At 42.7% G+C, this 22,614-nt stretch overlaps 1 protein-coding gene across 1 annotated transcript in view; it reads left to right on the forward strand.

The window, feature by feature from the left end:
- The first annotated feature begins 1,433 nt into the window (after positions 1-1,433).
- The window catches only part of ntn1b (netrin 1b), a 42,195-nt gene continuing 21,014 nt past the window's right edge, over positions 1,434-22,614 (forward strand). Inside the window, exons 1-2 of the mRNA XM_030793668.1 lie at positions 1,434-1,634; positions 2,008-3,045. Of these exons, the coding sequence (XP_030649528.1) occupies positions 2,031-3,045 (1,015 nt within the window). The 5' untranslated portion in view covers positions 1,434-1,634; positions 2,008-2,030. The remainder of the gene's footprint in view (positions 1,635-2,007; positions 3,046-22,614) is intronic.

Genomic DNA, 22,614 nt, shown 5'->3' on the forward strand with positions numbered 1-22,614 from the left:
ATAATTATGGTAAACTCACAAAATTACGGAGCAATTTACGTCACATTTTGTCAGTGTTTCTTATTGATAGCCTACACTTTTTAGAATTTTTGAGCCTAGGAAAAAATATGTAAGACAAGGTGGCTTTATAACTTTTAGCAGACCCTTTCAGTTCAAGCGGTTCGTTAATATTAGAGAGAGAGAGAGAGAGAGAGAGAGAGAGAGAGATAGAGAGAGAGAGAATGCTCGGGTCGTGTTATCTGCCTCAAAGGTAGATAAATGACCTAACTAGATATTTAACCTAATTCAGTGACTTAATCCAATACATTTCCTGCCTGCCTTTCTTGCTTGAGTGTTCTCATTGCAAGAAGCTGGTTTCCTGTCAATGTCTCGAGGCCACAAGATGTCACCCTTGCGTTTCACATTTCTTTTGCTGTCGATGAAAGAGAGAAACTAATGCGATACCAAATTCCACAGATATTTTTCCCCGTTTGGCGGGAGGGCTTTAAACAAGTGACGAACGACAATATCAGGACAACATATAATCTACATGTTGATGAGGAATTGCTTCTAGTAAATCAGTAACTTATCATGCACTTATTCACTTTATTCTGTCCGTAAATCAAATTTGATGATGTGCTGTTAAATTGCAGGCATTGCAAAGGGACCGCGTCTCCTAATAGCGCACCTGCCGAGGACTCTCTGGTATTCTATTGGAATCAATGCATGAGAAGTTGTTATTAGGCCGATATATCCAGTTTATGAAAATTAGGCTATCGCTAAAAAGTCCCTTTACTGATCGCATAAAAAAAAGAATTTCAGAAACGCATTCAGTGGCACATTTTAAATGCTGCATCTTCACTAAAGAGTTTTAATTATTTTATTTTACTATTGCAGAATTCCTCATAATTAGCTAATCAAAATTCAATCTCCTCACCGACACCGGAAAATTAATACTCAGTTACAGTTATTTAATTAAATGGTTATTTGAATAACTACATCACTGAATATTTATACCTTAGTCAAGGTTTAAAAGCTGAATATAAATGATTATGGACACATAGATATTATTATGGACAGAAGCATACGGACAGACGGACAGACGAATAGATAGACAGACTGATCGAGTGGTTGATAGGAAGAGTGGTATAGATAAGGCAAATAAGTCATAATAAGAGATTTAAACTGGGATATAACCAGGCTAATATTTGTGGATAATGTTCTAGATCTAATTCTAAATCTCCATCGGGTGTCACAAACTGCCTGCCAGTCACTGTCGTTTTTTCGCGCCGTCCGTGCGCCGCGCGCTTCGATTATATGACCTCAAACTCTGCTGAATTACTGCATCCCCCTCTTTTATTCAAACAGCGAGAGCGCTCGAGAAAGAGAAAGGGATAGACTCAGCAACACAGACACAGAGAGACAGAGGAGTGAATGAGAGTCAGAGAGAGGGAGAGAGGCAAGGACAGTAATAGCAGGTTTTCGGTTTCAAATTTGTTGTTTTCAGGATTGTAAGAAGGAATAACAATAAGTGAGAGAATAACAGCACATCCGGGCGAAAGTGTGTGTGAGAAAGAGAAAAGAAAAGTGGGAGACCTCTGTAATTTCTTTTAAGACGCTTGGTTATCTCTTCCAGACTAAGCAGTAACTCCGAGGTAGTATCTTCTGTGGAGTTTTCTTTACCTCATAGAAGATTTCACCGGATTTTTAAGATATTATTTGCATGTCAGTAATATGTGTAATACATGTATGGGTAGACTAACACGAGCAGACTTTCCAACGCGTTCATTTTGAGATGTGACACAAAAACTGATTAGAACACGATCTAAAGATTTGGCGAATCAAGCATTTTGACAGCCTAAATTCCCTTTTGATCGTTTTAAAGTAACGACTTATCTGCTGTGCTTAGTTAAATGGAAAACTTGTGCATTTGAGGAATACATTTCTTTTAATAGTCACAAAAGTTATCTATTTTATGTAAAGCATTCTTTTCTTCTTCCCCCCCTCCTCAACATGTGATGATTTCAGCAAACTGAAGATCACGGATTACCATGTTACGGATTTCTGTTGTTTGGGTCACTTTTGTGGCTCTCTCTTTGACGGTACGGGACACTGTTGGCAGATATGGAATGAGTATGTTTGCGGCGCAGTCCTCTCCCCCTGACCCCTGCTACGACGAGAACGGTAACCCCAGGAGATGCATCCCGGACTTCGTCAACTCAGCTTTCGGAAAGGATGTGCGTGTATCCAGCACCTGTGGTAACCCGGCCGCGAGGTACTGTGTTGTAACCGAGAAAGGAGAGGAGAGGCTGCGAGACTGCCATACGTGCGACGCCGGAGACCCGAAGAAGACTCACCCACCGACTTATTTAACCGACCTCAACAATCCGCACAACCTCACCTGTTGGCAGTCGGAGAACTACGTTCAGTATCCACAAAATGTGACACTTACTCTGTCTTTGGGTAAAAAATTTGAGGTTACCTACGTGAGTTTGCAGTTCTGTTCACCGCGACCCGAATCCATGGCTATCTTCAAGTCCATGGACTATGGAAAAACTTGGGTACCCTTTCAGTTTTACTCAACCCAGTGTAAGAAAATGTACAACAAACCAAGCAAAGCAGCAATTACAAAACAGAATGAGCAGGAGGCGATTTGCACGGACTCTCATACAGATATGCATCCCTTAACCGGGGGACTCATTGCGTTCAGTACCCTGGATGGTAGACCCTCCGCGCACGACTTTGACAATTCACCAGTGCTGCAGGACTGGGTTACAGCTACTGATATCAAGGTGATATTTAGCCGACTGCACACGTTTGGGGATGAGAATGAGGACGACTCCGAACTGGCGAGGGATTCGTATTTTTACGCAGTTTCAGACCTACAAGTCGGCGGCCGATGCAAATGTAACGGACACGCATCGAAATGCGTAAAAGACCGCGAGGGAAACTTGGTGTGTGAATGCAAACACAACACTGCAGGACCTGAGTGCGACAGGTGCAAACCCTTCCACTACGACCGGCCATGGCAGCGCGCGACGGCCCGTGAAGCCAATGAATGTGTTGGTAAGTTGCATTTAATATAACATTGTGCAGAAACGCGATCCTGACTTCTCCAGGTTTTGGTGACAAGTATGTGTATTGTGCATATATCCAGTTAGACTGCATAACGACAAAAATAGTATATTTCAGTCGTTACGGAGACAGAACGTTTACGCATGGGGACGTTGTTCACAGTTGCTGGACAGTTGTTGTCTGGGCATGCAGATACGTTAGGCACAGTTTTTTAAACACTTAGAGACCCAAGACGAAGCTTGTATTTCTTTTCCTCTTAATATTTATGTTAGGACTTTAAACGTTACTCGATGAAAAAAAATGTGATAAATGTGATGGTTTACCAGTCGAGCCATTTCGCACATGGGAGCCAGCAGCATTTGGGTATTCTTGGATTATCTAAACCGAAGCCAAATAATTATAATAATTTGATTCAGGAATTTTTATACTAATATTTGTCCAAAGCAAAATTATATTGGTGACACAAATGATTATAAGCGATTTGTTAGGCCTGATAAGTATTGTAGATGTTTATCATCATAGTCAAAATATTCCAAGCACGTTACTCAGGATATTCATTTAAACTGTGCTTTACATAATCGCTGCATCTAAAAATCCCGAACCAGACATGCGTTTGTAAACCTTGGGTAATGACAGAGTTGTTTAAAGAAATGCCATTTTAAAACTATACATATATATTTCTTAAACAATCCTTTTGGCAATTCCTTAAGTAAAATAAACTTTGTGTTCTTATTCCTTTGTATTTATGAAAGTAAAAGTGTGCATTCACTTATCATATAACTTTTAGTTTTATTTAAGAAGACAGTGGTGTTAACTCTTAACGTAATGACATTAACTACTAACATAAATATTGTTTGATTAGTAAACAAAACTACATGCGTTCATTCAAATATCGGATATAAAAATACATTTTTATGCGCTGTCGGTCAAAAATAATCACGGAGAAAGATGTAAAGGCAGGACTGGTAATCTAAGTTTTGATACATGTAGTCATAGATATGTTGTATATTTGGTCAGTCTTTAAAATATCGAAGTTCTGAAACTGGAGCAAAAGAGGCGGCGAAAAATCAAGTCTTCAAAAAAATTGCGAAGGCCTAGTTTTCTCTTTAGGGAATAAGCACACTTAATACAGCGACGTTCTTCTCCACCATACGTTACCGTCGTGCGTGACCAGATAAAGTAAGATCCCACAAAACTACGGAAGTTAGTTCATCAAACAACTGCGAATGTTCGATTGTGTAAAGGAGTTTTTGCGCCTTGTTTCCGACCTCTGTGCCCTTTTGTGTAGGAAGGAAACATTAGAGCTAAAGGAGATTTAGCTGTGAAGGCGTGTCGTGTTTTTGTAGAGCAGGTGCCTTTATCAGATCTGGAGAAAGATTACATCAGTTTTGTTGACATTTTTGGCACGTAGAGAATAAACTGCAACTTTCAGCCAAGTAAACTATTCAAGGAAAAAAATCCCGCCTGCTTCTCTTATCTGGGTATATGATAGTATCTGAACTGAAAATTTGTAAGGCGAGAGAAATGTTTGAAAGCTCTAAAATTCCATATATCTGACATCTTGAGCCCACGCCAGACACCACAGTGTGAAGTAGTGTAACTTTGTACAACCACGGTCATTCTTCATTTTCAACAATGTGGTTTGGTATTTCCCCTCCTCCTTCCAACACACTGTTAAACGAAATGGTTTTAATATACACACAGCAAATTAGCTCCAGAGACACTTTACACGCGTTAAAATGTTTGTCAAAACATACAGCAAAAAATGTCTGCACGTTTCTCGAAATAAGATTCCCAACGTGTTCTGCTGCGTTTCAGAGTAATGCAAGATGGTAACAATCAAAACTACTTTCAAACTCTTTTAAACCCAAACCTAGCAGGCAACAGTCTTTCATAATTTGTTAATGAAGTTCCAAATGTTTCCGCACTTCAGCGAGCAGCTGAACTGTCGTCTTTTCTTTTTTTAGGTGTGCGCTGGACTCAAAGGTGAGAGACAATTAGTTCTAGTGAGGCTGGCATGTTTTAGCCACTTAGATCGGCCTCCATGCTCCGTGCGTTTGGCTTTAGGACTGTCAGCGTGCACGTGTACGTGTGTGTTTTATTAGAACTAAATGTATTGATCAAGTCTTCAGCTTGCCTGAAGCTATCGTGTTACTCTGAGCTCACTATCGCAAAAAAACAGAAGAAACTGTCTTTACATGTAAAAGAGAACTCCTGTGTGTGTGTGTGTGTGTGTGTGAGAGAGAGAGAGAGAGAGAGAGAGAAAGAGAGAGAGAGAGAACGGTCTAATGGGAAGGCAGGTTGACTGTGGCGCAGCCCAGTGAATCCGGCGAACAAGTAAAAAGAATTACGGGTTGCTGCCAGCAACGGCTATGAAATAATGCCTCACATCGCGTCACTGTCAGAGACCGTCAGATCCACCGACGTGATTCCGAGATGAAAGCCCAAAGTAACTTTTTAATCCTGAGGGACCCTCATCCTGGTGAGTGAACCATGGACAGACACACCTGTTGCCAAAGTTTCAAAATGTGCTATTGCAAACAATGCTGTAAAACGTTACAGCGAAAGTATTTTTTTATGTTAGGGCTCAGTTTTGTCTGAGATATGGAATAGAATGAGATCCAGTCTCCCCTTGAACACCTCTGGACTTCACCCTCTCTGCTCATTTTACCATAGGTTTGATTTAGCGTTGGAAAGTGGGAGTGGCTATGATTCTATATTCAGAATCGTCTTCTTAACAATGAGTTCCTCCCAGGTTCATTATGATGCAATACTCCCTCCAATTTCACTTATGACATAACGACAGAGTGACGCTAGAGAAGGTGAGAAAAGTGTTCCGAACTACACGGCCCAGGCAGAACTTTACAGTTGTCTGAAAATGAAAGCTAGAAGGCCTACGATATTACTTGAAAGTTTATGACTGATACTTACTGGTCGGGATGTACGTGTTTGGTATTATACCTGAGTAGGCTATAAACTTTCACTGTGTCATCCCGTGGTAACTGCAGCTCTAATGGGTATATTACAAGGTAATGTACGCTAAGTACAATGGTAAACAAAACTCGACAGATGACTTTGGTGGATATCTCGGCTCGCGAAGTGTTTTCGGTACAGTGCTAGAAAAAAAAGAAACGCCAGATGTAATTTTGTTGGCTGAAGGGCAACAGCTGCTTGGGTTACGAATTTTGAAATGCTGGTGGGCCCACACGTTGCTTTGGACTTTCAGATTTAGAAGAATATGTAGCTTGCATGTTTTTAAGTCTCTCTGGGATTGAAATAATAACCAAATCTGCTTTCCGTCATATCCAAACGTCCATGTGAAAATCGTATAACAATACTTAGGAAGACTTAGGAATTCCTCTAATAGAGTTAGGGTAAACTGGACACAGTTAAAGATGTTAATGATAGTTATGAGTTAACTGTGTGATACAGAGAAACAGACTCACAGTAAACCAGATGGTTAGACTGAATACCAAGGCAATAGTGCATCTTAGTGTTGGAGAAAGTTCTGTCACTCTGGCTGGGCTCAGGTTGGTTTACAAGGCAGTCTCTCACTCTCTCTGTCTCCCTCCATCTCTGTATCTCTCTCTCTTTCTTTCTCACCCCGCAGGTCTGTCAGCGATAATATTTAGTATTTCCAACACAAAGAAACAGTGAGACAAAGATAATAACAGCAGAATATGGTACAGATGAAGAAGATGAAAGAAACACTGAACTCGTGCACCATTATTTAAAAAGTTTATTTTTGTGTGTGCGTGCGCGTGTGAGTGTGTGTGTGAGTGTGAGTGTGTGTGTGTGTGGGGGGGGGGGGGGAGGGGGAGGGGGGGGGGGGGGGCGTAGTGTCGTGGTATAAATGTAGCTGTACAATGTTTTCCGTGTCATTCATTGTCTCACTGCTACATATTGCTCCTCACTCTTCCCTGGAAAGTTCCCGCTGCTTTAATTAGAATAAATCTGATTTTTTTTTAATATTCAGTAATTGCAAAGAAGGATTTTCTTTATGGACTGTAAAAACAAGCTGCCATTCTTGTTTATTGGAATCCTTTTGCAACTGCACAAGAGAAATTTTCTCTCTTTCTTTCCACCCTGGTTGCTCTCTCTCTCTCTCTCTCTCTCTCTCTCTCTCTCTCTCTCTCTCTCTCTCTCATCCTTTCTTGTAACCTAACCAGTCCATTCACAGACCTCTGTAAATCAGCACTAATTTGATGCTATTTAACTTAATTTACTCCCATTCTACAGACGCCGTTTGCTCACCGCCAAAGAATCAAACAGGCCTGTGTCTCAAATCCCATGCAACGATATCTCCAGCACACTCGCGCCATTGTACCGCCGCTAAAACAAACCAAAAAAAACCAAAACAAAACAAAAAAAAGCAGAATTAATTTCCCTTTTTTTCTCACACTCTCACAAAGCTTGGGTTTAATTGTTATCTGCGTGTTTTCGAGGACCTTTGGCAGTCAGAGAACCTGACCAGATGTCTTTGTGTCCACACACAAACATGGCATGCAGAGGCCGAGCTGCTGAAATAGGCTGTGATTATATCAATAGTGCACTGGCTCCTCTCCCGGTCGGACCAGTCCAGACCTCCTCGGGATTTCTAAAAATAGACGAAAAAAAAAAGGCACGTTAGCCTTTTGATTTATGCATTCGAGCTCCAAAAAGCCAGACCAAATTCGTGTATTGCATTAAATACTCTGAGCTCAACTACTGTATCGATGTCAGGTCAGATTATACATTATACCCCCCCCCCCCCCAACTGTAATATTCATGACTTAATTGGTTTTGCTTAGACCGGTTTGAATCAAAAACTGACATAGAAACTTATGAGTATTACATATTAACCGATGGTCGTTGCAGTAAGCTTTAGCGCTAACAAATGTTCAGTGTTCGAGAGACCACAGGCCATTGGGATAGCCTCCTTTGGAACTGGGCAAACGCTAGTTAAAAAATTCCAGCGTATTCCTGTGAGTATCACCTTTGGCGAGCCACAGATATATCCCCGCTGGTTCTTTCTGGAGTCTCTGGCTGCTCTGACTGGACTTAGCTGAGTCTGCTGGCCATCTGGGAACCCATCAGTCAGTGCTGCTGAACCATGTGACCAAACCAAAGAATTCTGCTAAAGATGACATCATCCAGGGGCATTTAAGCCTCCAGAGAAACAGCCTTGTACTGCCAGACATTAAAACCAAGCCAGTCCCTTTGTGAGTGTGTGTGTGTGTGTGTGTGTGTGTACGTGTGCGTGTGTGTCTGTGTCTGTGTGAGAGAGAGAGAGAGAGAGAGAGAGAGAAGTGAGAGAGAGAGAGAGAGAGAAGTGTATATTTGTTGTATATTCAGGGATGCAAATGATGGATTATGACATTTTCTTTTTGTTGCTCATTGCATTGCCATGTGAATTCTCATTTATTCACAGAAAAAAAAAATGTTCTCTAGTCCTGCTGCAGTGGGACAGTGTAGTACACTTATCATAGCCAATGTCAACTCTGACAACTTATTTAACCTGTAACAGAGTGAAGTGCTGATTGCTTCTGTCTCGGCGAAGTAAATGGTCTCTATTGGCCAACATAATACACAACCATTCACCAATGAGCAGTGAGAACAGGAGTAATTACTTGGGCAAAAACAGGAAATGAAATTTACTTAAATGGACACGAAAATGCCTCTGTGTCGTGGTTAAATGTTCTTTCAAAATGAAAAGAAAATGAAAGGGTAAAGGGAAAAAAAGCTAGGAATGAAAACAAATGTATGCGACAGAGAGAGAGAGAGAGAGAGAGAGAGAGAGAGACAGAAAGAGAGAGTCGCTAATGGAAGGCAGGTGGGCTGTTTGAGGAGTCTCCCTGACTCCCCGACACAAGTTTGGCGTGACAGGGGTGTGTGGAAACACAGACACCTTTTAATACCTCTACAGAGAGGGTACTGCATGCCAACCTGAGAGCACAGAGCTGCGGTGACAACTCCCATCTGTATATCACCAGCATCGAGGATATGAGTGTGTTTGTGCGTGTACTTGAAAGTACAATAGTATGTGAAGAACATGGCATACGTTTATTCTAAATGTGTGTGTGTGTGTGTGTGTGTGTGTAAAATACCAGGTGAAAAGGGAGCTTGAACATACAAATGCTGTGTCGTGCATGTGTATGTGTGTGCATGTGTGTGTGTACAATTGTGTATGTGTGTACATATGTATGTGTGTTTTACCATGTCAAAAGAGCACACAGTACATAGTCCTTAGTCCAGGCATTTTTGACATTGGGGAGAAAATTCAAACCGCCACTCCACTCCAGAATGTAGAGTGAGACAGTCACAGAGACAGCTCCACTCCAGAATGTAGAGTGAGACAGTGGAAGACCCACTGACAGTTCACTCTGGGCTTACGTTAAAACACTCACAACTTCTGAATTCAATTTCTGAGTAAATTCACCCAAACGAAAAACAAAATTAAATACTTCACCTCATCTTTAAACATTTGCAGCAGCAGCGCTCGAAGCTTTTCTTTCTCCCCCCATTTCTGTCTGTAAACAAAATTTAAATCGTGTTCCGGTACTACACGTCTTCATTTTATGTACTTGCAAGATAATATGTATTGACTCCAAAGTTTGTGTGGTTGTGGTTCTCTCCATACACAGAGAAACTGAAAAAAACCCCCCAAAAAACCCTTAAACAGACGAAGTTTGGAATACATGCGTCCCTGGTCCAAACCCTGGTGCATCCTTCAGGCAAATACAGCCTTTCTGTCCGGGCGCATAATTTGACACAGACATGACGACTGATGGGTCTTTTCTGTTTTTTTTTTGTTTTTTTTCTGGGTCTTTAAGGGAATTTAGAACAAACAGAATATATCCCTGCTTTAGAGTGCGGTTGGAGGGAGCTGGTCCTTGTTTTATTTGGGGCGGAACATGCTTGCTTTTGGGCACTGTCTGTTTTTTCCCTTCCCAGTATTTATGTTTTTGATTTGTTCTGTTTTTTCAAATATATCCCTTCGTTAGCGAAGATTTTTGATCACTTCTTTCATGGTAGTCTGTGCACATGTGGGTTTGTAGCTTGTTTATCTGAAATGTTTAGTAAACATCAAAAGTCTTCCTCCACTTCCTCGTTATCATACATTTGTATTGTTCTAATGTGCAGTTCTAGCCATCCAAAATGTTCTAGAATGTTCTAGAATGCACTACAATGCACTATCCACTGTGAAAGGCATAAATGCAATATATATGTATTAATGTGATACATTTAATATACAGTTCTGTTTGAACTCCATAGCCTAGTGAGAGATGGAGAGCTGATAGAGTGAGAGAAAAAAAAAGAGGGAGAGAGGGAGAGAGAGAGAGAGAGAGAGAGAGAGAGAGAGAGAGAGAGAGAGAGGTTGACCTGTATAGAGGGAGACTTCAGTGATGGTATCCAACAAGGCCAATCTGTCCTGAAACAGACAAGAACTGACTGGCTGCCCCAGACAGAACAGAAATGTCCTCTTTGAGCAACTTTACATGAGCGAGAATTGAAAAATGTCTGGAGTCTAGAGTATCGAACTGGACTTCATACTTTTAATTTCTTCCCCTTTGTTAGAAAAACAGAACGAGGTTAACATTCTTTCAGTTTGCTGAGACAGTTATAGGACAGACAAAGGGTCTGAGGTCTGTGGTTTGAGTGGTTTGTGGGGACGTATTAAAGCTGTTGTGTGACAGAGCTGATTCACAACTGTACGCTAATTCTGATGTGAACCAGGGAGTGTGTGTGTGTGTGTTTGTGTGTGCGTGTGTGTGTTTAACCTTGATGCCCTCTGGCTGGCAAAAGGACCACCCTGTGTGTTTGTGTGTGTGTGTGTGTGTGTGTGTGTGTGTGTGCGTGTGTGTGGTGTGTGTGTGTGTGTGTGTGTGCACTGCAGACCAGGGAATGATTAATGGTTTAGTGAAATGACACACTGCATTCTCTATCGCTCCACTCAACACTGTGGATTTAACTCTCTTACCCCCCGCCAGCTACCCTGCTGTGCCACCACACGACAGCCAACAAACACACACACACACACACACACACACACACACACACACACACACACACACACACACACACATACACAAAGACTGAGAGTAAGAACTTGATGTTTCTTTTAGCACATTGTGATAATTACACTTTTAAAAGTTTGTAATTGCAGTGGTATGTTTTACTATGCTAACATTATAATTGCATGCACATGAGTTTACACACACACACACACACACACACTCACACACACACACACTGACAACACAGTCTCATTCTAGTTCACCAGAATGAGATTTGGCTAAAACTGTCAGTTCATTATAATGCTCGTATCATGTATGGGTATTTGGGGAACATATGATAGCCCCTGTTGGAACATTTGAATTCTTGCTAAAATTATCGTAGAGATGTTACTCCTCATGAAACGATGAATATTCTTTAAAAAAAAAAAACCCAAAAAACAAAAGAAAAAGAAATGTTGTTTGGGTCTTTCCGAGATCGGTATTTCTTAGCTCCAGTTCCGAGAATCTGTGTTCCGAGACATTCTTTTTCCTTTTAATCCAGCGCTCGCACACCTGATTCAACAAATCAGTCAACAAACTCCTCATGGCTCAGATCAGGTATACTTATGGTGGTCCAGGTCCCCCAGGACTGGAACCACGAAAAAAAAGCACAAGTGAGAAAAGTCTAGAAACAGCACTTCCACATTGACTCAGAACACTATGTTTTGGGGGTTTTTTTTCCCCCTTCAGCTTGTAACATACTCTCTTCTATCTGCCTCATTAAAACTCTTTATTCCCCTGCTAACTGCAAAAAAAACCAAAACACCACAAACACTAAGCACGCCACGGAGCGTTCTGACAGTTTCCATTTGTGTTTATTCCTCATCAGCTTCTCTTGCTGATTCTCCACATTCTCCTTAAAACAGATCCTGGTTCTGCTCTCTTGCCTCCTCCTAACCTCCCCTCCCAAAAGCCTCCTCTCCTGACTAATGCCCCCCTTTTTTTTTTCTCCCAATACGGACCCGCTTGCTTTCTCTGGGGTTGGAGGTAAATAATACAATGGCAACCCAGAGGGAGGGACGGATGGCTCGCAGACTAGAGTCAAAGTCCCCGTGGACCTGTAAATATTAGCCATCTGTCTCTGTTTCTGCCAGAGAAAGAGAGAGACAGGAGCTAGGGATCCATCCATTCGCCTTCCTCTGCTTCAGTGGGGTTACAATGGGAATATATATTTTCTTTCATCATGTCTTTCGAGTATGTATGTGTGTATGAATATGTGTGTGTCAGTGTGTGTGTGTGTGTGTGTGTGTGTGTCAGTATGTGTGTGTGTATGAATATGTGTGTGTCAGTGTGTGTGTGTGTGTGTGTCAGTGTGTGTGTGTGTGTGTGTGTGTGTTCTGGCGTTGGAGATAGTGGAAGATGGAAAGATGGAGCAGATTACGCTACTGTGGAGTTGGCGCGAGGCACAATACCTCCATCCAATGCGAACTCCGCCCAAGAGTCTTGACCTTCTGACCCCCGACGAAAGGAAGGAGTTTCCACTCAGACTGGTCCGCTCATGGTCCGTGCACTCTGCACGCTCCTCTCCGGCGTGAGGGGGTCTGCGGGCTCTGTGGATGTCGGCCTGGGCGCTTCCTCGACCTCCCGTAGTGGTTTCCTGTAACATTTTGTGTGTGTGTGTGTGTTTGCGTGCGTGTTTGTGTGTATGCGTGTGTGTGCGTGTGTGTGTGTGTGTGTGTGCGCGTGTGTGTGTGTGTGTGGACGTGGCAAACAGGGGTCCCTAAGACTAGCCGTCTTCTACAGGATTTTAGCTCATTCCCTTCATTTGGCGTTTTCTTTGCACAGGCGACTGAGTTTCTAGTTCCTTTAGAGCGGCTGGACTCTGATGCTGTCTCTATTTTCCGCGTATTTGGGTGGAAAAAGGAGCCAGCTCGTGGGCTTGGTAACCAATCTGGACCGAAGCACAGAGCTCCCATTCCCAGGGATAAAACAACTGCAGGGAAAGTCAATGAAAAAGTGCCATACCGCTTGGTATGATATTTTGCCATTATGTTTCACATAGTTATCTTGTGTGTAATGTGTGCGTGTGTGTGGGTCTCTCTCTCTCTCTCTGTCTTACGCACACAAACACGCACGCCCTCGCAAACAGACACATACTGATAGGTCCTGAAAAATCAGTCACGTTTAGCTTGAATGTGACAGACATTGAAGGCTTTGGACCTTTCCACGTCAAAAAAAACTCAAGAGTCCGAGTTTGAACTATAAAGAAAACAGTCAATAAAACAGCTCTTCCGAAGGGACCCCTTAGAGCGTTTGAGAGAAACACATTATAAATTAAGCCCATAAACTTAACAGGTCATACACAAGTAGTCTGTCAAAGTAAATTACCCCCACAAATACCATTAAGACTCCTTTAAAGTACAGCTGGCCTTTTAAAAAAGAGTGTACGTGGTGCATTTTTTGGTTGAGACTGTTTCTGTTTCCTCTAATGACTCCTAAAGCCCTGCTTTGTTGCCCTTAATGGTTGACAAAAGAATAACAGGAAATACATAAAACGTTCGTAAATATGCATCACGACAAAGCACAACATCTTTCCGAAACGAAAACAAAAAAAAAAGCTTGCGGATTAGGTGACAGAATCCCGAATGGGATGTCTATGGAAAACAGTGCGTGCCCTCCAGACAAACCTGGAGTCATTACACTTTTTGCCGTCTGCCTGTGAGGGTGGGGCTAAGTGAGAGTACTGACAGATATACAGTATGTTACATATCAGCGAACGGCTAAATCAAACCCCAGCAGAAGGGAAACGCGGCCTAACTCATTCTTTCTGTTGTTTTGGTAAAGGAAGTGGTTGGTTTTGTGTCCCAGGGCAACAAACGTTAGCCTTAAACAGGAAGTACTCTCCCTCTTCCTGTGCTGGCTCCCGCCCACCTCGTTGACAGCCTGCTCACCACGATCGTGTTGTGTTACGTGATGTTCAGAAGGAGTCTGACATAAATTCCCCATTCATTGATTGAACTTATATTATACCTCTTTGTTTTGTAACAAAACAAACAGAAAAATTATCTTTTTTTTTTTTTTTTTTTTTTACTTATAGCCTGTTAAGCTATTATGTTCTTGACAGACGGCTGAGGGCGATGGACCAATTGCATTGTATCCAAACAAACAAATAAAAAAAAAAAAAAAGAAAAGTTATCCCTTTCCAGTTAGAAGCCTTCAACCTTGATCTTGGATTTACAGCAAAATGGCTGAGAAACACGGGGGAGACATCCAGACGAAAGCAGTCTTTGGCACAGTGAGTCTCTCCAGAAATATGGTTGAGAGCACTGGGAAAACTTAGATGAGGTGGGTTGGGGGGGGGGGGGGGGGGGGGGGGTTCAATTACTGTGCCACTATCAGGGTGACTGGTGAGCCAGAACCTGGGTTCTCTATATTCCTGCTCCTCCAATGTGGGGTTGACAGTACCTGGAATCTGTGGGGAAACACTGATGAATTCTGGGAGCTTGGTCAGCTGTAGTCTCTCAACGTGGTTTCTGTGGTTGAAAAACTTCTCTCCTCATCATCTATCTTAGCATACTTCAGAGTATCTCCAAAACATGTCGGTGTGTGTCGATGTGTCTGTGTTTCTTCTACACTGAATGCAGTGGAGAGACGCTTTTCCTCTATTCTGGATGTACTACAAATCCATTTCTGTCCGTTAGCAAAGTTTAGGGGGCTATTAGAATCATACCTTGTTCACCTCAAGGCTAAAATAGACTACATCATCTAATTTCAGGAGAAAGCACATATGGTGCGATTCGCGGTTAGGGATAATCCCAAAGCTGCGACTGGTAATTGTTTTATATTAGCTAGAATCTGCCAATAAAATTAAATCGACTCCTTAAATATGAACTGGTCTCCTGAAAATACAAGTGCACTGGGGGGGTCATTCATCTCAGTCCATTACACTTCATTTAACACCAGCCCTTCAGCACTGGATCCACCCCTTCAATCACCCAAGACAACTTCACGCTCAGGAAACTCCGCTGAAGAAGCCCCCTGTGGTGGAGGCACATTCCAACAAAACGGTTTCACGGAGGCTTATTAGCGTCTTATGAGCCTTGTAAATCTCAATTCTAGAGTTCAGAGCGTACAGCGTGCGACGACAGCCGCGAGGCTGGTTCCATGCGAGGAACAACAGAAAACGTTTGCCGACGGCTGGCAAACATTTGTTAACCAGTAAAAGCTGGTGAACATACTGTGGCTTTTAGCTGTGGTTGCTAAGCTGCTTCCAAGTTACCTGGTAAAAGGAGTGATCCAAACGGAATGCTTCGTTCAACAGTAAATGTTTACCTGACGACACCCAACAATGTTGTGTGGTCCTATTGAAACGAAGCGTACTTACAAAACGACCCCACCTTCCAGAACTTTCAAGTGGTCTTTCCACTGGCCATTGGCTTGCTATACCCATTAGCTTTACTGAAGCAGACCTGATGACAGAGGAGAGTTTGAGAATTGCTCATCGACCTCCTGCTTTGGTTTAGGAACCAGGGATGTAGCGTTCTAAAGACTAAACATCTGTGGAACTACCTGTCAAGCCTCTGATTTACTCCGGCTAGAGAACTGGAGGAATGCTAGCAAAAAGGGAAAGAGCCGACACAGTGCCCCCCCCCCCCCCCCCCACATTGGTTCCTTCCTTCTGATTTATTTGAAGGAGGAAAAAATACACACGCACACACACACACACACACACACACACACACTCACGCACACATCCATTCCATGCCAAATTCTTGAGCGATTGAATCCAGAGTTTCAGGAGATGTCTTGATCTCATTTGATAGCCTGAAACATTAAGCTCCTGTGGGTGGTGTATTTTTGGAGGGGTATGGAGCGTGCATAATTTTAACTGTCATTTGGACATTGTCTAACCGTTAAACCGTTTATTAAAAAAGAGGGGCGTTACTGTAGTCTTCTTAGTTTGGTCCATTTCTTCCCAATGTGTTTGATGATCATTGGTAATTTAATTCTCATTAGATAAGTTTAAATTTAGAGAATTATTCAACGGACAGAGCGGGGCAAGGCAGGATTTCTCAAACAGTACCAATGGCTTGAAGTCGTCATTTCCCATTGTTTATGAAGTCCCCTCTTCAGCGCAGTTTCAAATGGTGGAAGCAGCATGTCATAAAACAGCATGTTCCAGGCCTCAGCTCACCTAAAACCTTCACTCTTCTTTTTTTTTTTTTTTGGTCAAGTCCCAGTTACTTTATAAAGCGTGTACGGGGAGATTTGAGCTTACTGAGATCATGAAGGCGTAGAACCTTCCAGAACTTCTCCCACACACTTGCGCAGAGAGGGACCGAAGAGGAAGTGTTGTAAGTTCGTCTCCGCGCACTCGGTGGGTGTATTACGTTTACAAAAATAAACAAGAGAACAGGCAAAACACACACAGATAAATCAAAAATTAATAAGTTTTTCACCGAGCGCTGACGCAACAGGTCTTTGCCAAACGCTGAGGTAGGTTTCATCCTGACGTGATGAAACTGACAGGAAATGTACTTCGCATGACGGGTCTCGCTGACACCCTTCGTACAATGTTTGTTTTTACAAAAAAAAAAGAAAAAGAAAAACACTCCTCAGATGCTCTGAAACTTTATCGCTACTAATGGACCGGCTTGAGGTTTTAATTGGAAACTTTATAGGCCCTCATTTTCCCACATTGGGCCGCCCAGGCAGATCAGCATGTGCGAGTCGCAATTACCGTAAGCGCTAACACACTTATCCTGCAGCAAAGTTTGACCTCTCAGAAATATCACTTCAGAAATAAGTCCCACAGGTCTAATGATAACACAAAAACCTAAAAAAAAAAAACCAAAACACTGAAATGCAGGATCTAAGATGGTTTGGGAGCCAAGGATTTTAATCAGGGAACAGTTGGAAAAGTTTCTTTTGATATTGAGTGTGTTATTGCTAAAAAAAACCCCCTTTGGCTCATAGATTTAACCTGAACTCCTCCCAACAGTCCATAGACCAGATGGATATAAATACACTGGTCATTATATCTTACAAGACCCACGACAGGGTCTATTGTTTTTGGCACCTTGTGTCAATGTTTTTTAGGGAAACAGAAGAGCTTTGGATATTACTGATTGCGCGATATTATACCACTTTACGGTTCAGAAGTTTAAGGTGTTTTTCACTCCGCTACTCAAAGTCATCACAGCACATAGAACATACATGTGGTTTACACACAGATGCATCATGTCTGGGTTGAGATGTTATCCAACTGTGGGAAATGAGAAAAGGCACACCGTGTGCGTTGGCACGGCTAAATTCACTGAGCCGGTTTATGGTCTCTTTCGGGTAGCGCGTAAATCATTAAACGTCGCCATGATTGAAAAGCGATGCCTGACGCGGACTGTTCTGGTATTGGACGTAGTGGCGGCTGACTTGCGCCGGCAATAGCCAATTAAATGAAGGCATTCGCACTGTCGTGAGATTTCTCGTCTTGGCCCGCGCGCGTAAGTGCGGCACAAATGAACATAGGCATGTCTCTACAAGTCCAAGAATATGAAACTTTTATTGGCAATTCTGTTCAAAGGGAGAAAGAAAAAAAAAAAGAACCCTTACCACGTTGCTTTGCTCTGTCTACGGGCATTCCTAGTCTTGCAGGGTGTAATTGTATTTGTTGAGACATTGCGTCTCACTTTCCCTAGGCAACTGCTGTGTTTATGAGGGTTTACTCACACAAAAGCAGGGAGGTCTGATTGCTCAGCTAATTGGTGTCGGCGGGAGATCACAGAGCTTAGCTCGTAAAAAAGAAACGCCCCTCTTATTACATCACGGCGCACAGAGGTAAGCTAATAGAAGCCTTCCCACAATGCCACGGGAGTTGGAACGGGGTGAAAGCCGACACAGTAGAACCCCCCCCCCCCCTCCCCCCCCCCCACCCCCCCCCCCCCACCCCCCCGTCAGCGAGCCACCGTCCCTTTGGGTTTTTCTTTTCTCATTTGCTTCTATCTGCCCTGCGGCTTGGCGCTCGGATGGGTTTATGACCATCCGTCATCTCAGGAAAAAGCTTAGAGGAGTGTCCACTCGGCTCAACATGAGAGCAGCAGAGGCTTTCATACTCTGCCCAGAGTTATAAGTAGAGACAACCGAGGAGCCTTTGTTGTCACTAAGTTCTGCCCCAGGCGCTGCGAAGACTCTCCATTAGGTCAGCGGCAAACAGTTGGTTCGCCAACAAGTGTCGAACACATGACTAATCAGGCTCCTTTATCTTTCTCTTAGTATTTGAGAATGCTACCTTATTAGGACTCTTCTATCTATTAAATCTTTAATCTTGTCTTCCAGCACAAAGTGCACTCTTGTAGTGGTTGACAGGTCTTAAAAGGTTAAAGGTGAGCCAGTTTACTGATTGTAACCTCTTTCATGCAGCTGACGTGGGGAGCAGTCCTCGGGCAAAAAAAAGTATCATCATGCTTAGCCATTCTAATCACTTTAGCCTGATCAAATCTCAGCCAGCCAAAAGGTAGTCTCACCCTCCTATACTTGTGGGGGGGGTGGGGGGGGGGGTACCATTTTTTAAAGACCTCTCTGAGGGCTACACTTTTACTGTGCTTCCATACACTAATTTCTGCTAGTCATAAGATATGAAGTCCTTTAATGGGGTATTGGCCAATCCTATGGACTGAGATTTCTGACAAAGTACAAGCTGGTTTATGCAGAATGAATTTATTTTAACTGCTGTCATTAAAAGACATCATTCATGACACTTTCTGCTTATTGGTAGAGAGTGGTAGTGGTCCACTTGTGAAAGACAGCTCTCACAGTAATGTAAAGGACATTGGTTTGCGTGGACTTTTTGCTCTTCACTTGTTCGGTAAAAGCGGTTTGGAGATTTTGCATCGATCCAAATGACGTTCTTTTCATCTAACATCAAACGGACCCGTTAACAAAGCACTGTCCGTGCAACTGAAGCGTTCACTGATCTTCACCTAATTGGATTCCCGTGGACGGCCCTTAATGTCGGGACGGAGGCACCCAGACATCTGCTCTCCACGCTGCAAATAAAAAAATCACAATCTCTTAGTTTATCTGAACGCTTTAGCTCCAAATGTGTGTCCCATTAAAAGCTAACTCAACATCCTCTCACTGTCTTTTTTCCACTCCAACACTTGTTTCCTCTCCACTCTGAAAGATCAAAGCTTCCCTTCTCCCCGCGCCTCTCGCTGACACCTTTCCTTCATCTTTTATTTGTTTATGGAAAGCCAAGGTGACGCATGACCAATGGATTGCTCAGGAAACAATAACCAGAACCGTTCAGATCCCTCTAGAGCCATAAGGGTCTCGCTCGTAGACCGATCCCCCCCCCCCCCCCCCCCCCCCCCCTTCATTGTAGTGTTTACACTTTTTGAGGGTTATCAAAAGCATTCTTGAAACTTGTAAAAGAGGAGATTAATCGTCTAGATGTCACGATTTGAACTTGTTTATTTGTTTGTTTTGGTTTTTTTTTTTTAGCATCCCAGCTCACGACAACGCAACAGCTGCACTGGGAACGTGTATTGAGAAAGTTTGTTGACATTTCAGGCACTGGTTTTAACTCAAGCATGTTTAACCTGGCGTTTTTTTTTTTGTCTTTAATGTGATGCATGGAGACTGGTTTAAATGTGTGGGGGTGTGGTGGAGTGGAGAGCGAGGGGATAATATTTCGATCTCTTCTCCACACACTCTCAAGATGTTACAGGAAAGGTCTTGTGTAAGCTTTGTCAAAAGCGTTTTAAAAACCGCACGTTATGTTTCTCACACTTCAGCGTTGAGGGGTTTATTAGTTTGACTTAAAAAAGACATGCCAAGAGTCTGACTGACCAGCACACTGGAACAAAAACCTTTTTCACAGACGAGCACGTCTCATAAAATTCCCTTTAAATCTATGAAATCCATACCTTTTTTTTTTATTCCAGAAAGGGGAATTCAGGCTTTTGCTCCCGGCAAGGCCAAACAAGATTTCACTCGCCTTGCCCTTCCCAAGAAAAAAACGAACCCTCAACACAAAGAGAGACACTGTGGCACTGTCTGGTTTACAGTAAGCACGATGATATATGAAAATTAGTTGGTGAAAGGTCTGGAATTGCCTAGCGATTAGCCCGAGCGCTGTTATGTCGGTAGATCTGCGCGAGAGACTTTGACAGGCGCGCTAATCCGTTCGGAGCTAAAGTGCTGTCCTCTCTGATTCCAAATAAGAGGAGAGTCGAGCTTCTCTGTTTAGGTTGGCTCATGCCACGCTTTGGCAAGACGCGGGGGAATGTCGTTACTGCTTTCAGGAAGTGAGAGGTTAATTGATCAGTCATTTCGATGGAATGTCTTCCTTTTGTCTCTGGAAAGCGAGAGGGACTGTCTGTACTCACTGTGGATTTGGGACAAAGAGCAGATGTTACTCGGCACTAAGAAAACATGATTGTCTCTCTCTCTCTCTCTCTCTCTCTCTCTCTCTCTCTTTTTTTTTTCTTTTGTAAGCATTCTAGACATCAAAAACATGACAGCGAGATTTTCCTCCTTACGCCAAGATCTGTGCTGAATTTGCTGAGACAACAAAAGTCATGTGTCACATCTAAAGCAATGAGATCTCAGACATTATGTATATATATATAAAATATGAAAAAAGATAATAGTCCCAACTGACATTTGAAACACAAACATTATCAAGAACCTTTCCAACCAGATGAAGCACCGTTTGTACCATAGTCTCTGAAACTCTAACAGTTAAAACTAGGTTGATACAAGATCCTTGATAATAATTGATATCATGCTGGAATATGTTCTAATTGCTGAAAATAATAATAATAAAAAATAAGAATAATCATAATAATAATAATAACCTGACAAACCTAACTAAGGTTATTAAATCAAATGGATCATTTATAATAGTCTCTGAAACGTTACGTTTGTAATTGCTTTTATTTGATCTTTAACACATTGAGTTTTTAAATACACCGATATATCTTGGATGTCGTTTGACGCACCTTCGGTTAACCTACCCAAAAGTTAAACCACCGGGATCTGAGGATGTTTTTGGGTAAGTAGAGTAAAAGCCACCTCAGAGTAGTGGCAGATCTGAGCTCTGCAGCGATGCGAGGCAGTCTTCCAACATCAGTATTGTAAACTGTGTACATAGCAGAGACTGTGAGTCTCTGTGAGCTCCCAGAGTTAAACAGGGCTTATCAGAGGCCGGGCCATTGGCACCGGGGGACAGGACGGGCCTGTGATAAGCACGGCGATGGAGTGGGAATGTGTGTGAGAGACAGCCCAGCGCTCATTACGGGAATCTGGGGACAGCTCAGCTGATAACTCTTATTAACCGTGACTGTGATATTCTGAAAGACATGCGCGCATGTGTGTTTATAAACACGCACATGCACACACGCACGCACGCACACACATACACACACACGCACACACACACACACACAAATGCAACTGAACACTTACAGATGGACACACACACAAACGCACGTGTGTGCGTCACACCCACACACGCATGCGCGCGCGCACACACACACACACACACACACACACACACACACACACACAAATGTAAGATAAACATTCACGGACAGACACACAAATGCAACTGAACACTGTCAGATGGACACACACACACACACACACACACACACACAAACATAAGGGGAGCTCACACACTCTCCACCAGCCTTTTTTTTTAAAGGAAGTCAGATTGTTGGAAGTCCAAGAGTGCAGGCTCAAACACTTTGTGGTAATTAGACATTTATGAGGATGTTATTATGGCTTTATGTTTTTAATCACATAATCCCTGTGTCTGATTATTGCCAATTTGTATTTGCTTTTATTGTGAATTGGAAATGTCACATGTTATTTTTCATTTGTCTTATTTGCCCTGTAGACACAGTTACCATGCAGGAAACATCCAAACAGTCCAGGTGATCAGTCAGGTTGATAAAATAAAAGGTTTCACTTTGTCTGGTAGTGAGGGTTGAAGCACCAGCATACTCCTGGCTTTTAGTGACTTTTCTTCCTTGTTACTCTGGGCATTCCATCACTCATTCATTAGAGAAAAGCTCAATAGATACCCATTTTCCTCTTAATTCTCACACCCTCCCCCCTTTAAAATGGAGATGGTATCAGAGAAAGAGAGAAAGAGGAAGAGAGAGAGAGAGAGAGAGAGATCTAAAGCTCAAGGGGCTTTGGTATGCTGTGAGCCTGTTGAGAAAGTTAAGTGTTTTAGGTATTTGCGATAAGCTCCTGACAGCTGCCAAACACCTCCGTTCCCATCTGTGTTGTGTGTGCGTGCGTGCGTGTGTGTGTGTGTGAGAACCCCTATGTGAGGGCTGCTCCCTGCTCTCTGAGACAGGTGTGAGTTGTAGTTCCAGCGTGGCTCTATAGCGAGGAGTTTCACACTCAAAGTAAAAAGCCGCAGATGAAGAGATTAAAGATGAATGAGGATATAATGAGAATTTTTTGGTTTTTTGTCCTTGTTACCTGCACCCGCATACGACGCTGTTTCGCCTCGGCCGAGTGAGAGAAAATCCAAATAGGAATTGTCTGGCAGAAACAAACAACTTAAAGA

Source organism: Chanos chanos, chromosome 16 (genome assembly GCF_902362185.1).
Source record: "Chanos chanos chromosome 16, fChaCha1.1, whole genome shotgun sequence".
Classification (NCBI taxonomy): Eukaryota; Metazoa; Chordata; class Actinopteri; order Gonorynchiformes; family Chanidae; genus Chanos; species Chanos chanos.